General features: G+C 42.8%; 2 protein-coding genes and 1 long non-coding RNA gene across 3 annotated transcripts; all 3 read right to left on the bottom strand.

Annotated features, from left to right (window-relative positions):
* Positions 1-225: 225 nt before the first annotated feature.
* Positions 226-5,656, bottom strand: LOC138614155 (scavenger receptor cysteine-rich domain superfamily protein-like). The gene is made up of 4 exons (XM_069687400.1): positions 5,650-5,656; positions 5,316-5,546; positions 2,278-2,412; positions 226-2,179 (listed from the first exon to the last, which is right to left on the bottom strand). The coding sequence occupies exons 1-4, from the start codon at positions 5,654-5,656 to the stop codon at positions 1,830-1,832; spliced, it is 723 nt and encodes a 240-aa protein (XP_069543501.1). The 3' UTR covers positions 226-1,829.
* Positions 5,657-6,437: 781 nt separating this feature from the next.
* LOC138614154 (uncharacterized) lies at positions 6,438-6,863 on the bottom strand. Its single transcript, XR_011310231.1, has 3 exons — positions 6,793-6,863; positions 6,614-6,649; positions 6,438-6,525 (listed from the first exon to the last, which is right to left on the bottom strand). It is a non-coding gene; the product is annotated as an uncharacterized lncRNA (long non-coding RNA).
* A 398-nt stretch (positions 6,864-7,261) lies between these two features.
* LOC138614148 (NACHT, LRR and PYD domains-containing protein 3-like) lies at positions 7,262-16,912 on the bottom strand. Its single transcript, XM_069687389.1, has 11 exons — positions 16,850-16,912; positions 15,059-15,351; positions 12,957-14,709; positions 12,702-12,875; positions 11,616-11,789; positions 11,311-11,484; positions 9,804-9,977; positions 9,546-9,719; positions 9,227-9,400; positions 8,026-8,072; positions 7,262-7,931 (listed from the first exon to the last, which is right to left on the bottom strand). Exons 2-11 carry the CDS (start codon positions 15,330-15,332, stop codon positions 7,390-7,392), a joined length of 3,660 nt encoding a protein of 1,219 aa, XP_069543490.1. The 5' UTR covers positions 15,333-15,351; positions 16,850-16,912; the 3' UTR covers positions 7,262-7,389.
* Between the last annotated feature and the right edge of the window lie 68 nt (positions 16,913-16,980).

Raw genomic sequence — 16,980 nt, 5'->3', positions numbered from 1 at the left:
ACACACACACACACACACACACACACACACACACACACACACAGCCTGTCTGCACGTGTGTGTGAACATTACAAGGAGACTGTGTCACGTCTATTTGTGGACTTCAGGGCGTCACGCTTTCACTCTGCCCTCACGTCATTGGCTCAAACGGTCGACCAACTGGAATGTGATTGGTTAAATAGTTGTTGAAAGCAGAGGTGGGAAATATCACACGAGACAAAGTGACACCAGTTCATCTCACGTGATGCTCATTTATTGATGAGGGTCTTTCAAACATTTTACCCATGAAACATTTTGTCGTCAGCGTTCCTGTTAAATATCTGCGTTGAAGAGTCGGATTGTTTTAGCTGCTGATCTGAGCTGAAGCTGGGCAGATTCAGATGTCAAGTCTGAGCCATCAGTGCAAAAATAAAGAAGTGTGTCAGTGAACTGGGGGATGCCAGGGACAGAAATAGAGAGGGAGATTCAAGATGGCCATTCCTTCCTCATCTCTAAATTACCAGGATATTATTACATCATCCAGCTCAGTCCAGTTATTGTTTATGGCTGAATGTGACTTGTCACATTAATACTGGCCACGGTTATATTTGTTTGTGCCAAAAGATCCTGAAAAAAGCATCTTTAGGAAATTTGAATAAAAAAATTAAAAAAGTGAAAATACTTCAGTGTAAATTCACAATGTGTAAATACCAATCAGCAGCCATCAGAGGTCATCGTTGGTTTGTGAACGTAATGAAGCCTCCAGTTCAGATTCTGTCCATCACCATCTTTGCTAGTTTGGAGCAGGAAGTGACCATATTTGGACGAGCTGGGGGAGGAGCCAGCGGTGGATCTGAATGATCTGACCAGCAAGCAAACACAAACCAGATAATTCTTGGTTTACATGTAGTTCACTCCATGTTTGACTCAATCTGATTGGAAACCTGACGATACTACGTCCCGCCCACCGATAGCTGGAACCTGACTGCACCACTGGCCTGTCAATCAAACAGACACGCCCCCCCAAAAAACAGGTCTTTTTAAAGTTTATTTTCTAATGAATGAGGGATTATTTTCAGATGGACCTCCAGAAAACTAATAAGAAGGAGTGACTTTAGCTAACAACACCGAGATAACTGATGGACACATTTTATTCACTTTGGATTTGATGAGAGAAGTTGAATGGGAGTCTATGGAGCTGGAGGTTTTTTGGAGCCGACCTCTAGTGGCACTCGCTGGTATTGCAGCTGAAGACACTTCTGGATCAGAACCATTTTACAGACCTGGAAGCTACGAACACTTTTATATCCAGTCTGTGGTTTCAACCAAAGCACCTGAGATGGTTGAACATCTGTCTGTATGTGTGTCGGTGTGTGTGTTCCTGTTGGTGTGTGTGTGTGTTCCTGTCGGTGTGTGTGTTGGTGTGTGTGTATTCCTCCTCAAGTGTTTAATCATTGGTGTATCAGAACCACTTTGTGTTAATGTGCTGCTGCAGACTAGAGGCGGTCACACAGTTCACGGCATTGCGTGTCACATGTTGGTCACGGCCAGTATGTACTGTGCATGTGTTTGTGTATGTAGTGTGTGTGTGTGTGTGTGTGTGTGTGTTGTGCCCTGCCGGTGGTTATCCCTTTGTTGACATTATTTTATATTCAGTCTGTGGTTCAACCAAAGCACCTCAGATCTGAACATCTGTCAGTGTGTGTCGATGTGTTTGTTGGAGTGTGTCGGTGCACAGCAAAAACCTCTAGTGGCACTCGTTGGTATTGCAGCTTAAAAGACTTCTGCATCGGCCTCATTTATCAGACCTGAATCTACGAACACTTTTATATTCAGCCTGTGATCCAAACCTAAAGGTTCTGATAAATATCCTCATATTCTCCACATGACTCGGCAGTCTGTTCATTTGATGGCAGTGATACATTCTCGTAGTCATTTTCTTCTTCACTGGTTATTTCTTCTTCTTCATCGTCTTCTTCTGTGGAGTCCTCCACACACACACAGATCTGCTTGGCCTCTACGTAATTTGCATTGAAGCCTTCATCCTCATCCTCATGATTGTCCTCACACGCTGGCTCCTCATAATCATTGCTCTCCTCTTCTTCCTCTCTCCCGGTATCCTCTTCGAGTTTCCCCACCTCATCAACATTCACGTAGTCGTCCTCATCGCTGTCATAAGCGTTCAGGACTCTGAGGGCCGCTGAAAAACAAGCAACAGAACAAGACGTGACCTCGAAGGAAAACACTGATGAATGTGTGCGTTTAAAATGAGTAAAATATGTCTTGGTGTGCACAGACTTTGATTTTGGACAAGAGCCACAGTCTGCTTCACACGACGTGTCCTCCTGTGGACCAGACACACCACCAGCAGGACCAGCAGGGCGAGCAGCACCAGTCCAACAGATACTGAGGAGATCAGCAGCAGCGACGATGCTACAGAGACAACATGTCATCAGTTAATCCGGCAAAACACGTTTGATTTCATCCAAGTACAACGAACGGCTTCTCATTCAGACTAACACACTGACAGGAAATGACCTCATCATGTGAACACATCACCCTCCAAAACATCTGCAGTTTTAATTATTTTACCCAGAAATCGTCATGTTTTTGTGTCCTCTGTTTAACACACTCAATAATAATAATTAATAATAAATAATAATATAAACACGGATTCTTCTGTCCAGCAGCAGCAGCAGTGAAAAAGAAACACTTTGTGTTCAGGAACAGCGGCAGCTTCCTCACACGCTTTTAATTTGAAAATCCTTTAAGTCGGTAGCCCCGCCCCCTTCTTCTGCAGGAGCCAAGATGGCGACCGTTTAGGGTGGAAAGTGTCCAGAGTTTCACACTGTCCAGAGCATTTTGAATTCATCATCCTGGTACTTGTAGTGTACTGATGTTAGTGTTAGTACACAAGTAGAACATCTGGAACACAAGAACAACTTCTGGAACTGAGGAGACCAGTTTCCGGAGTTTTGAAAGTGAAATGTTGTCCCTTTCTCTCCTGATATAGGATTTCAGCTGCTCAGCAGTTCAGGGTCTCCTTTGTCATATTTTTCATTCATGATACTCCAGATGTTTTCAATGATTGACAGGTCTGGACTGCGGGAGGCCAGTTTATCAGAGGACTCTTCTACTATGGAGACATGCTGTTGGAATACGTGCAGAATGTGGTTTGACATTGTTTTGCTGAAATAAACAAGACCTTCCCTGAAAGAGACGTTGTCTGGATGGCAGCATATGTTGCTCCAAAACCTGAATATATCATTCAGCATTAATGCTTCGTTCCAGATGTTCAAGCTACCCATGCCATGTGCACTAATGCATCACTGTACCATCACAGATGCTGGCTTTAGAACTGAGCTGATAACAAGCTGGATGGTCCCTCTCCTCTTTAACTTGGAGGATGCCGCGTCCATAATTTCCAAAATTAATTCAAGTTTGTGGGCTAAGGGCCCAAATATCACCACCATCCAATATTGGTTTTCTTACTTGTCCTTTGTGTTCAGAGATTTCTCCAGATTCTCTGAATCTTTTAATGATTTTATGAACCGTAGATGATGAAATCCACTAATTCTTTGTAGTTTCACATGAAGGAACATTATTCTTAGATTGTTGCACTATTTTCCCACACAGTCTTTCAGAGAGTGGTGAACCTCTCCCCATCTTCACTGCTGGACTCTGCCTCTCTGAAATTATTTTTTTTTTTATATCCAATCATGTTACTGATCTGTTGCTATGGTAACCTAATTAGTTGTGAGATGTTCAACCAGGTTGTTGTTTTTTTAGAATTACACAAATTTTCCAGTCTTTTGCTGAGCCTGTATCAACTTTTTTGAGATGTGCTGCTAAAATTTTTACATTAACCTATATTTTTTACAAAACAATACGATTTCTCCATTTCAAACTTTGATATATTTTATTTGGTTTATTTTCATTTAAATATGGATTTATGTGATTTGCAAATCATTGCTTTCTGTTTTTATTGGTATTTTACACAGCGTCTCAACTTTTTGGGAAACGGCGTTGTAAGTTAATGAATATGTGAAGAGGATATTTTCTTTTTCATTTGTCTTCTGTTCTGCTCTCTGGCTTCTTAGTTGCAGCCATCAGGCAGTTTCCACATCTTTAAAAAGCAGCTGCCCACAGATAATAACTGATGGTAGAAGTTTTACCACTGCTGGTTTCCTGTTTTGTCCAGTTTAGGGAACTGCTCCGTTTTACCCATCAGCTAAACACTTTGCAGACTTCATGATTATCTTGTTAGAGTAGTTTTTGTGTGAAAGATATATATTTTGTGAGTCTGTCATGACTGAGCACCGTCCCCAACCGACTGTCAGTCAGTCTAGCGGGGAAACACAAAGTAGGTGAACCCTTTGGAATCAGCTGCATTTATAAATTAAAAAAACTCTGTTCACGAGTCTACCGCATGCTAATCACTGAGCAGCAGACAAAAACATCACCTCAGTCATTGGAGGGATTTTGCTGAGTTGAAGCAGGTCTGTGAGGCAGGATCTAAATGCTTCTTCAAGGTTGTTGCTGGTAAAGGAGGTTCAACCGGTTATTAAATCCGAGGGTTCATGTACTTTTCCACCAGCACTGACAATGTTCGATGGGTGTGTTCAATAAAGTCAAAACATATCATCACATTTCTGCACTCATAGCTCAGGCACATTTGTGTTTGTCCATACTTTCAAACACCTGCAGCTGCATCTGTAGAATTTACGTCTTTTCTCACCTGAACAGATGACACCAGCGTCACACAGACAAATCATTACTGGACAGCAGTGGTGGAATGTAACTAAGTACATTTACTCCAGTACTGCACTTAAGTACTAATTTGAGGTATTTGTATTGGCTTTGCTTCAGTTAGTTTTAAGAAGACAGTTTTTTATACCCTCCCTGTCCAGTGAAAACCACGTATCTCCCAATTTAGTGACTTTGAAAGTGTTTTGGGTAAACTGAAGGATTACATTTCAACTTATGAACTGAGAAAATGATGCTACTTTTTAAGATAAACAAACTATTTTAAAACGCACTTCAATGTGAAGACGACTTTTGGAAAAGGTGTGATCGAGATGAAAGTTACAGACTTTGAATAACTCAAACTTTTGACTAAATAGCCAGAAAACACAGGTCTGTACAGCTCTTTCCACTGCAGATCAAGGACTTGCTTAACTCACAATACAGTGTAATTTACTTTTTTTACATTTCTTATTCTGCCTTAAATTTTGGACGAATGCTGCACAGCGTGGTTGTCCGCTCTGCACAGCAGCTACAAAAAATACAGAAAAGCTGAATTATTTTCAGACTATTTTGCGTAAACGTTTGCTCACCTGAACAGACGACACCAGCGTCCTCACTGTGTCTACAGTTATGTCTCCCCAATCCTGTGTGCTGACACTCAGTCAGAGACCTTTCACGTCCTGAACAGGTCACGTCATCAAGCCAGATGTTTCCAGTTCCTTCACCAAAGCTGGTGGATGAAGATGCATCCAGTGCCGTCCCACAGTCCAGCTGTCTGCAGACCACCTGAGCATCCTTCAGGTCCCAGTCGTCATAACAGACTGTTCCCCAGGAATCATTGTGGTAGATTTCAACTCTTCCAGAGCAGCGAGTCGACCCAGATCCAACTAGTCTGATCTGACTCGCTGGTCACAGAACACAGACAAAACATTACTGGACAGCAGTGGTGGAATGTAACTAAGTACATTTACTCCAGTACTGCACTTAAGTACTAATTTGAGGTATTTGTATTGGCTTTGCTTCAGTTAGTTTTAAGAAGACAGTTTTTTATACCCTCCCTGTCCAGTGAAAACCACGTATCTCCCAATTTAGTGACTTTGAAAGTGTTTTGGGTAAACTGAAGGATTACATTTCCCCTTATGAACTGAGAAAATGATGCTACTTTTTAAGATAAACAAACTATTTTAAAATGCACTTCAATGTGAAGATGACTTTTGGAAAAGGTGTGATTGAGATGAAAGTTACAGACTTTGAACAACTCAAACTTTTGACTAAATAGCCAGAAAACACAGGTCTGTACAGCTCTTTCCACTGCAGATCAAGGACTTGCTTAACTCACAATACAGTGTAATTTACTTTTTTTACATTTATTCTACCTTAAATTTTGGCCGAATGCTGCACAGCGTGGTTGTCCGCTCTGCACAGCAGCTACAAAAAATACAGAAAAGCTGAATTATTTTCAGACTATTTGCGTGAACGTTTGCTCACCTGAACAGACGACACCAGCGTCCTCACTGTGTCTACAGTTATGTCTCCCCAATCCTCTGTGCTGACACTCAGTCAGAGACCTTTCACGTCCTGAACAGGTCACGTCATCAAGCCAGATGTTTCCAGTTCCTTCACCAAAGCTGGTGGATGAAGATGCATTCAGTGCCGTCCCACAGTCCAGCTGTCTGCAGACCACCTGAGCATCCTTCAGGTCCCAGTAATCATCACAGACTGTTCCCCAGGAATCATTGTGGTAGATTTCAACTCTTCCAGAGCAGCGAGTCGACCCAGATCCAACTAGTCTGATTTGACCTTTAAAGGCACAAGACATGACAAACTATATTTGAATAAAGTGCTTCAAATGAAAATGATTTAACGTCTGACAGGAGGACAGACTGACCTGCAGCAGGTGGAGATGAGGTCAAGAGGAGAGAAACTAGAAGAGATAAAAGAATAAAAGACTTGTTAAAGTTAATATGTCATGATAAACATTTGCACTACCTACAACACATGCGCCATCTGTATAGAACATTAAGAAACAGTTGTATGAAGAACTAGATTATAGAAAAGATGTCGTACCCAGGATCAAGAAGGGAAGGTTTCTCTGCTGTCCGGCCTCCATGGCTGAGAAGAAGACTGCTCTGTGTCACTTCTCACACAAAACTAAAAGAATAAACCGTGATGGTCAGAAATACTTCACACTGTTCCTACACCATCACTTCCTCTATGATTTTCCAGTTTCGTTTTTTCTCAGAAAGCAGAGTGAAAAGCAGAAGCTGCAGCTCTCACATAAGACATATTTAGCTCGGCCGAGCTAGTGAATAACTCTTTAGTTTAAAGTAGTTGTAGATTAATAGCTCTGTCAACCACTAAAACATCAAATTGACAACAACTAAAAGAGGTTTTTTTCCCCGCTGGCTCACATAATCGGGACAGGTGTGTGATGGTAATGGCCGAGTCTGAAACTGTTGTCACTCTGTTATGAAAAGATGTAGTCATATACTGTACCAGTCAAAAAGGGAGACACCTATTTTTTCAAGGGTTTTTCTTTATTTTAACTATATTCTGCATTGTGAAACAAAATCTAAGACAGCAAAAATATGAAAACAAACTCATGGACAAATGCAGAAAGCTAAAAAAAAAAATGTAAACAAGGCAAAATATATTTGCATTTTTTTACATTTCCTTCAGGAAGCGCAAAGACCCCGAACGATCCGATAGATGGAAGCCGAAGCCCGGGTAGAGAGGTTCGGTGAATCTGGAGTAGAAGGTGTGCAGGTGGATCGGTGTGTCCGAGGAGACTCTGTAGAAAGACAGAGTGCCAGCCGGCCAGTCCAGGTACACGGCCACTCTGCAGGTGTCACCCTCAGAATCAACTCTGAACATCTCTGTGTTATTGTGAAAAAACTGGTAAACTCCATTCCAGAAGTTCAGGCACCAGGACTTGTCATTCCTTCCCAGTGTGCAGTCCTTTCCACTTCCTCTTCTGTGGATTCCTCCGTAAGTCACTGCTACGGTATATTGTCCCTTAGCCTCGACTTCCCAGTAGCAGCGACCGTCCAGTCCATCAGTACAGAGCAGCTGATGGAAGATGTCAAACCTGGCAGGATGATATGGGTAAGGCTCTTCCTCCAACACTCGTCTCACCTCTCTGTGGTTCTCTGACAGAATCAGCATTCTGTGAGCTGTGTCGGGATCCAGCGTGAGTTCACAGACATCTGATGGAGAGACAGAGACGTGACCAGAACCTTCAACTGATGTCGTCCTCACAACAAGCTGCTGTACTCTCGGGACCATAATGAATGTACTCACACTTCCACAGGCCGGGCTTCAGCCTCTGCTCTCCACCGTGGTCGACTCTAAAGGAACAAACAGTCGGAGAGAATATTTTACAGGCAAAATAACAACACTGAATGAAACAACAGGCAGCAACCAAACTGAAAACACAACCACACTTTGAGAAGGAAGAACTGACTGGGATACGTGAAGCCTGGCTTTACTCCGTTATCCTGGATGTCTTTATTCTACTTTTGTGAAAACAGGCCTCTGGTGGTGGTAATTGGATGCACAGGGCGTGTGGGTTAATGTGTATACCAACTATCAACCAGCAGTGAGGTCATTGTTGGTTTGTGAACGTTATGAAGCCTCCAGTTCAGATTCTGTCCGTCACCATCTTTGCTAGTTCGGAGCGGTTTGGAGCAGGAAGTGACCATATTTGGACGAGCTGGGGGAGGAGCCAGTGATGGATCTGACTGATCTGACTGGAAACCTGATGATACTACGTCCCGCCCACCGATAGCTGTAACCTGACTGCACCACAGGCCTGTCAATCAAACAGACACGCCCCCCAAAACAGGTCTCATTTTCTAATGAATGAGGGATTATTTTCAGATGGACCTCCAGAAAACTAATAAGGAGTGACTTTGGCTGCTGAACACATTTTATTGACTTTGTATTTGTTGAGAGAAGTTGAATGGGAGTCTATGGAGCCGGAGGCTTTTTGGAGCTGACCTCTAGTGGCACTCGGTGGTATTGCAGTTTAAGACATTTCTGCATCGGAACCATTTTTCAGACCCGGAAGCTGCAGACACTTTTATATCCAGTCTGTGGTTCCAACAACACATCCCTCCAAACACCCTGTTGTTGGTTCATGGCTCGTCCTTTTGCGGCCCACTACTGCAAGCACCCTACAAACCTTGTTGTACATACATACATACATACATACATACATACATACATACATACATACATATGTCTTGTATATACAGTCTGTGGTGCAGCAAACAGGAAAGGTTGGTACGGGAGGAGAAAACACTTCTTATCAAAACAGAACCACACGACTAAACAGATCTCTTAGTATGTTTCTCTTCATCTTGCGAGGTGCTAATTCTACTTTTATTGTGATTATTTTCTCTAAAATGTCCAGTTTTTGATTGTTTTTGTTGTAAAGGTTTTGTTTCTGATGTGATGTTTTCTGATATATAATGTGTGTTTTGTGTTTTTGTGACTGTACTCCAGAGTGTCGAGTCTCCACCGTGGATCCTCCACTGCAGCGGACAGCAGTTTCACTGCAGACTCTCCTGGATGGTTGTAGCTCAGGTCCAGCTCTCTCAGATGGGATGGGTTGGAGCTCAGAGCCGAGAGCAGAGAAGAGCAGCCTTCCTCTGTCACCTGGCAGCCTGACAACCTGGAAGCAATGACGCAAAGTCAACTGCATGTTGAAGCGCTAATAACTGCTGTGCTCCGCCTTTAAAAGAAGAAGAAAAAAAGCAATCGATCGGTGGCTACACACCAGTGAATCTTCATGTAATAATGTTGGCATCTTTCCTAACCTGAGAGTTTCCAGGACACAATGAGGACTCTCGAGTCCAGCAGAGAGCAGCTTCACTCCGCCATCATGCAAGTCGTTGCTGCTCAGGTCGAGCACTTTCAGTCGGGACGTGTTGGAGCGGAGAGCAGAGGCCAGAGCTTCGCAGCTTCTCTCCGACAGCTTACAGTCACTCAACCTGGACAACAGTTAGAGCTCATGTCTGCACTAAATCACTCAATCATTTTAGATTGTTAAATAAAAAGAGGCCAACGGTGCTGACCTGAGAGCTTCCAGGTGACAGTGTGGACCCTCCAGTCCAGCAGAGAGCAGCTTCATTCCGGGATCCTGCAGGTTGTTGCTGCTCAGGTGCAGCTCTCTCAGACTGGAGGTCTGGGAAGTGAGAACTGAGGCCAGAACGTCACAGCTTTTTTCTGACAGGTTGCAAAAGCTCAACCTGAAGAAGAGTGATAATAAAATGTGATTAAACAGGAAATTTAAACCATCACTTCTTCACTTTCACTACCAAAATCAAATCATCTCATCCTCACTAAATTTACCTAAGGCTCTTTCTGCCTGCATGTTTTAGCCAATCAGTCTTTCGTCCCTGTTTTTTCAGATATTATTGTAATTCTGTCACTCTGCTTTATGGACCTTACACACAACCATCCTCCTCCTCTGCATCACCACTTCATCCCTCTGGTTGACCATGAAGCCTCAACCGAAGTTTCCATAAGCTGCCTGCTGACTTGGCTCTATCACCTCCAGCGTCTTAGCTCTGGGGGGTTCTGCACATGAACTTTATGTTTTAATCATTTCTATGGTTAGTTTCTTCTTTGCATGGTAGAGTTTTAACCTGCATTTGTGGATGCAGCGATGAACTGTGTTCACAGACGATGGTTTTCAGAAGTGTTCCTGAGCCCATGCAGTGATTTCCACTCCAGAATTGTGTCTGTTTTTAATGAAGTGCTGTCTGAGGGCCTGAAGATCACCACCATCAAATATTGGTTTTCAGCCTTGTCCATTGTGTTCAGAGATTCCTCCAGATTCTCTGAATCTTTGAATAATATTATGAAGATGATGAAATCCACTAATTCTTCATAATTTTACGTTGAGGAACATTATTCTTAGATTGTTGAAATATTTTCCCACACAGTCTTTCACAGAGTGGTGAACATCTCCCCATATACTTGTTAACAATTACCCTAATTATTCGTGAGATGTTCCACCAGCTGTTAGGGTTTGGGGTTAACCTTAACTCTACACGTCTATTGTTGACCCTGTCCCAACCTTTTTGAGACGTGTTGCTGCCATTAACTCATAAACTTTTCCAGTTTCCACATTTGATATTTTGTCTTTGTTTTATTTTTAATTGAATATAGATTTACATAATTTGCAAATTGTGACATATTGTTTTATTTACACAGCGTCACAACTATTTTGAATACAGGGTTGTATCGTAAATTCAGTGATGACGAGTCTGAACCTCCCAGACAAGTATGTCAGTTTCCTCCAGTAAAGTTAGGCTGGTGGTAACGGTCTTCTCATGCTTCATCCATTACAAAACTGACAATACTCTTCGGGGATTTTAAAGGAGCTCATTTAATTGGCTATTATTAAAGTTGACTGTGACACAAAAATGTTGGCCACACATATATGTGATCCCAGCGCACAGAGCTTAGACCCGCATTTCTGCTGCACCAAGACTGACGAAAATAAAAACCCGAGCTTTATGAGTCTGATTATATTGATTATATTATATTGATTGAGATTTGGTTTTCCTGGCTGACCTGAGTGACTCCAGTTTACTGTGTGAACTCTTCAGTCCAGCACTGAACACCAGCACTCCTGAATCCTGCAGGTTGTTCACACTCAGGTCCAGTGTTCTCAGACAGGAGGACCGGGCGCTGAGGAAAAAGGCCACAGCATCACAGGCTTTCCATGTCAGCTTACAGCCAATCAACCTGTAAAAGAAGAGATGAAGACCAATATGGACATTTAAAAATGCTGGATTTCTGAGACACAATACAGAATCTAGGAGTCAGAATTATCATCATTACTATCTGTGGTTTGATGAGTGATCAGGACTGCTGACCTGAGAGTTTCCAGTCTACATTGTGGACTCTCCAGTCCCACAGAGAAGTATTGTATCCACGAGTCCTGCAGTATGTTGTTGCTGAGGTCCAGGTCTCTGAGACTGGACGACTGGCAGCTGACAACGGAGGACAGATATCCACAACTCATAGATTCTAGATTACAGCAAGTCAGCCTGAAGAGGAATAAACAATGATGGACAGATATTTCAATTCAACACAAGACACAATGTTGATTTGTGTATTTGCACAGTAATTTTTTGAATTACTGAGTTTTATTATGTCCTGTGCAATTATTATTATATTTCCATAAATAATAATGTAAACATAACAGGTTGACCATAAGTGTACTGAGAGATGTAGGTCGCAGGAGAAAGTGATTGAGGACCCAGAATATTTATAATATACAATGTAATATAATACAATATAATATAGGCTCCAATATTTGTTGTTCAGTATCCTAAGTGTCTAGAATCAAGCTTTCTGTGTCCAAAATTATGGATAATATAAAAATTTCATCAGATTATTTGAAACTGAATGTTTAATTCTGAATTTGAATTAATTTGCCCTGAAACCGCATTTAAATGTCAGAGAAAATTAATCTCCTTCATCATAGCTTAAGTCACTAATCAGTCGCTCCAAGATATCAAAATCACAATAATTAACGCAAATTATAGCAAACTCTGCAATATTTGGGATTTAAAATGGCACTTACTGATAGCACCTTGTAGTTTGGCTATCTTGAAGAAATTGTATTTTCTTGATTCCTGTTGTTCTGGGTTTGTACCCTCATGGTTGAAATGCACTTATTGTAAGTCGCTTTGGATAAAAGCGTCAACTAAATGAAAAATGAAATGTAATGTATGCAAAAACTTCCATCGCATTTTGTTTTAGTTTTGTTTTAGTTTTTTTTTTTTTTTAAATCTGCTGCAAAATCAAACATTTTTGATGGAAACAATCACTAAACAACTCTGAAATCTTTGAGGGACTCATTGCTTGAGGCCACAGTCCACAGTCATAACAACAAAACTGTAAAAGTGAATCACGATGACAGAAGAGATGTAAAGACGTGTTTGAAGCAGGCCAACCTCAGCGTTTCCAGTCTACACTGTGAATTCTTCAAGCCTTCTGTGAGCTCGTAGACTCCTAGAAAACTCGCATTGTTGTAACTCAGGTCCAGCTCTCTCAGGTTGGACGACGGGGAGCTGAAAACTGAGGCCAGAGCTTCAGAGCTGGAGGGAACCAATATGCAGCCACTCAACCTGTGGTTTTAATCAGAGAGAATAACATAAATGTGACATTCACAGCTTTTTTTTAATTCTGTACGTACGTTCTGTACCCACAGAGATCGACTGGAGGCCTGAACCAGCGGCAGCAGCTGACGAAAAACCTTCTCCGAAGTGGAGAACCTCTTCAGGTCGAACACCTCCAGCTCCCTCTGTGAGGACAGTAGGATGAAGACCAGAGCGGACCACTCGGCAGGAGACAGCTCTTTAGAGGACAGACTCCCGGAACTCAGACACTGTTGGACCTCTTCCACCAGAGAGCCGTCGTCCAGCTCGTTCAGACAGCGGAGCAGGGCGATGCATCGCTCCGGAGGCGGTTTCTCCCTGATCTTCTCTTTGACGTACTGCACCGTCTCCTGACCGCTCTGGAAGCTACTTCCTGATGGTGTCGTCAAGTCGTGAAGAAGCGTTTGATTGGTCGGCTGTGAGAGGCCGAGGAGGAAGCGGAGGAACGAGTCCAGGTGTCCGTTCGGACTCCGTGAGGCCTCGTCCACCGCACTCCGGAGGAGGCGCTTCACCGCAGGCGGCTGTGAGCTCAGTTCTTCTTTGGACAGCAGGTTGACGCCGCAACTGATGAACGAGACGAAGACGTGAACGGCAGCCAGAAATTCCTGAAAGCTGGAATGGACAAAGCTGAAATGTTTGTCCCGGTTCAGGCCAGGCTCCTCTTTGAAGACGTTTGAGATCAGGTCTGAGTAGAACGAGGCCGCTGAGACATTCATGCCGCTCTCCGTCAGATCCGGTTCGTCGAAGATGAACTTTCCCTTCCTCAGCTGCTCAAAGGCCACTTTTCCCAGAGACAGAACCATCTTGCTGGTGTCTGTGATCCACAGCGGGTGTCTGTTGGCTCCTTCATTCACCACTTTGCATTGAACCACCAGGAAGTGAGTGTAGATATCAGTCAGGGTTCTAGGCAGCTGCGCTCTCTCTCTGGTTTTCATCCCCTCCTCCAGAACGTCAGCGGTGATCCTGCAGACGACCGGGCTGTGACACATGACGTGGAGGCTCCGGGATGCCTTGATGGTGGAGATGATGTTGCTGGCCTGCTCCTTGTTTCTGAACCTCTTCCTGAAGTACTCGTCCTTCTTCGGGTCAGTGAACCCTCTCACCTCCGTCACGCTGTAGATGTACCCCGGAGGAATCCGACTGGCTGCCTCGGTTGTCGTGGTGATCCAGATGCAAGCGGACGGGAACACTTTCCCTGTGATGAGGTTTGTTAGCAGAGCGTCCACTGAAGCGGCCTCAGCGACATCGGTCAGGATCTCATTGTTGTCGAAGTCCAGAGGAAGCCGCGACTCGTCCAGACCGTCGAGGATGAACAGAACCTGGAGTTTGTCGTAGCTGCAGTTTCCTGCTTCTTTCATTTCAGGAAAGAAGAGATGAAACAGCTGCGGCCAGCTGTACTCTCGCTCCTTCAGGACATCCAGCTCTCGGAAAGCGAACGGAAATACGAACTGTACATCGTTGGTGACTTTGTCTTCAGCCCAGTCCAGAGCAAACTTCTGTGTCAGGATGGTTTTCCCGGAACCAGACGCTCCTTTTGTCACTGTTGTTCTCAGCGACCTGTGTTGATCCAGTACGGCTGCGAAGAAGTCTTTGGTACTGAAACTTTGTATTAAAAGAGCATTTCTGTTTAATACTGATGCAGCTTGTGGGCCGATCTGGTTAACATATACATTCTTTATATCCAGTTCGGTGTAGAGCTCATTCATCAACATCTGCGTTCCAGATTTGGGGTTTTTCTTAAACAGATGGTGAAACTTGTTCCGCAGGTTGGATTTGAGTTTCTGCTGGCAGGCGGCGACCGTCTCTGGAAGAGCAAACAGAAAATGATGTTAACCACAAAATAACAATTGTGCAAACATTTCCCGAGAAATAGAGACAAACATATTTCCACTTCATTGTTCCCCGTTCGTCTCATTGCTACTACATTACATTACATTACATTACATTTAGCTGACGCTTTTATCCAAAGCGACTTACAATACTACTTACTAGGTAAGACACATAACTTTGGAAAACATACTTCCATGTATTTCGTGATTTTCCAGACTTCTAAATGACGTCGTGGTGTCTCTGAACATTACACTCACTTCCTGTCGTATTTTAATCGAGATTGCTGCAGTTACTAATGTAACCCCCATTCAGTTCTGAGTTACCTTTAGATGATGAGTTCAGGTCCAATAAGTGCTGCACCAGGTCGTTTCTCTGGATCAGTTTTAGAACTTTTATCATCACCTCCACGGCATCCTTGTCGTAGGTCTCTTTGACCTCAGACACTGTGTCCATCCGGTCTGCCGTCTCCAGCTGGCTCCTCGGGATGGCCGGGAAGCCGTTCAAGACCTCGGCCTGCTGCAGGAGCCATTTGAACTTTTTAAACACTTCAGCTGACAAATCCTCCAGTATTGCCAGCAGATCCATTGCGGTTGCCATGGTTACTTATCGATGCTTCCTGTGTACAAACAGGATGCATGAATTATCAGTATTTACTTTTTTTTAAAAAACACTGATTCAAGACAGCAGAGTTGTTGGCAGGCACCAAGGAGAGATCTTAAAGTTTAGCAGCCTAAATAGACCCAAACTGGAGGGTGTGTATTGTACATGTTGAATAAACAGAGCAGCTCCAGCTGACGGCTTGAACGACTGGAGGTCAAAGGTACTGCTTCATTTTGTTTAGTCAGTCCTTCAAAACGAAACCAAATTAAAACGATATAATTATTTTACAACACCGTTTCCAAAAAAGCTGGGATGCTGTGAAAAATGTAAATAAATACAGAATGCAATGATTTACACATCCCGTGTTGAAACTGAGACATTTCATTGTTTTATGTCAAATATACGCTCATTTTTAATTTGATGCCAGCATTACGTCTCAAAAAAGTTGTGACAGGGTCAACAAAAGACTGTAAAAGAAAAAAAACACCTGTTGGAACATCTGACAACTAATTATGTTACCTAGCAACAGATCAGTAACATGATTGGGAACAATTTGAGAATAATTGAAACTACAAAGAATTAGTTGATTTCATTATCTACGGTTCATAATATCATTAAAAGATTCAGAGAATCTGGAGGAATCTCTGAACACAATGGACAAGGCTGAAAACCAATATTGGATGGTGATGATCTTCAGGCAGCAAAACAATAAAACAACAAAATTCTCAGTTTCAACATTTGATATGTTGTCCTTATCTACAATAAAATATTGGTTTATGTCATTTGCAAATCATTTCATTCTGTTTTTAATTTACATTTTATACAGCATTCCAACTGTTTTAGTTGCCAACTTCCTGGTAATAACCTGAGCATGCCGAACATGTTAAAACAGAGCAGTGTGTGTGTGTGTGTGTGTGTGTGTGTGTGTGTGTGTGTGTGTGTGTGTGTGTGTGTGTGTGTGTGTGTGTGTGTGTGTGTGTGTGTGTGTGTGTGTGTGTGTGTGTGTGTGTGTGTGTGTGTGCGGGTGTGAGTGTGTGTAATCATTAAAAAGACAACTAGTCTGACTTCCAAACAGGGACCTACATTTCCAAAACTGTCTCTTTTGATACAAAACTACAAATAAAATCAAAAGGAAGTCGATGTTCCTGTTGTGAAATAATCTTTTGAATATTCTGCTTTCTGTCTTTGTTCAAATTAACAAATTGATCCATTAACATAATGGCTGATGAAATAGAACCAAATGATCAAACATTTTGCTTCTGAATAACCTTTTGAATCGTCATCACTGTCTTTTACTTTGTTTTCAACCGGAGACTTTAAAGTCTACCAGAAGTTAAACTGCTATGAAACACTTCCTCGTAATGCGCTTCAGATGCCCACATTAGCGTCAAGAAGGAAGCCTCCTGATCTAACAGGAACACGCGTCCTGTCCTGCCCTCAACTGGTTGATTGATATTATGTCAGTTTAGACAAAGCTAAATAAATCAGATTTAGTAGGAGGCATGGAAACGTACCCGCAGACGTGTCTGGATCCAGATGTGCTTGCTTCTTCCTGTCCGACCACACTGACAGCCGCTTCCCAGTGAAAAGCAGAAGAGCCTCTGCTCTCTGCTGTCAGTCAAACGCAGACTAAAGGAAACACCCA

Source organism: Brachyistius frenatus, unplaced genomic scaffold (genome assembly GCF_029030835.1).
Source record: "Brachyistius frenatus isolate BFR_SWC_R1_liver_20210118 unplaced genomic scaffold, ASM2903083v1 Contig_459, whole genome shotgun sequence".
NCBI lineage: Eukaryota > Metazoa > Chordata > Actinopteri > Embiotocidae > Brachyistius > Brachyistius frenatus.
This window is presented reverse-complemented; position numbering and strand designations above follow the sequence as displayed.

Excerpts from the sequence above, each read along its gene's own strand:
- LOC138614155 (XM_069687400.1), bottom strand. Across the intron at positions 2,413-5,315 it reads CGCTGGTGTCGTCTGTTCAG|CATCGTCGCTGCTGCTGATC; the intron begins GTGAGCAAACGT and ends TTGTCTCTGTAG. Across the intron at positions 2,180-2,277 it reads GGCTCTTGTCCAAAATCAAA|CGGCCCTCAGAGTCCTGAAC; the intron begins GTCTGTGCACAC and ends CTTGTTTTTCAG.
- LOC138614148 (XM_069687389.1), bottom strand. The coding sequence starts at position 15,332 with ATGGCAACCGCAATGGATCTGCTGGCAATACTGGAGGATTTGTCAGCT. Across the intron at positions 11,485-11,615 it reads TGTAGACTGGAAACTCTCAG|GTTGATTGGCTGTAAGCTGA; the intron begins GTCAGCAGTCCT and ends CTTCTTTTACAG. Across the intron at positions 9,720-9,803 it reads TGTCACCTGGAAGCTCTCAG|GTTGAGTGACTGTAAGCTGT; the intron begins GTCAGCACCGTT and ends ACTGTTGTCCAG.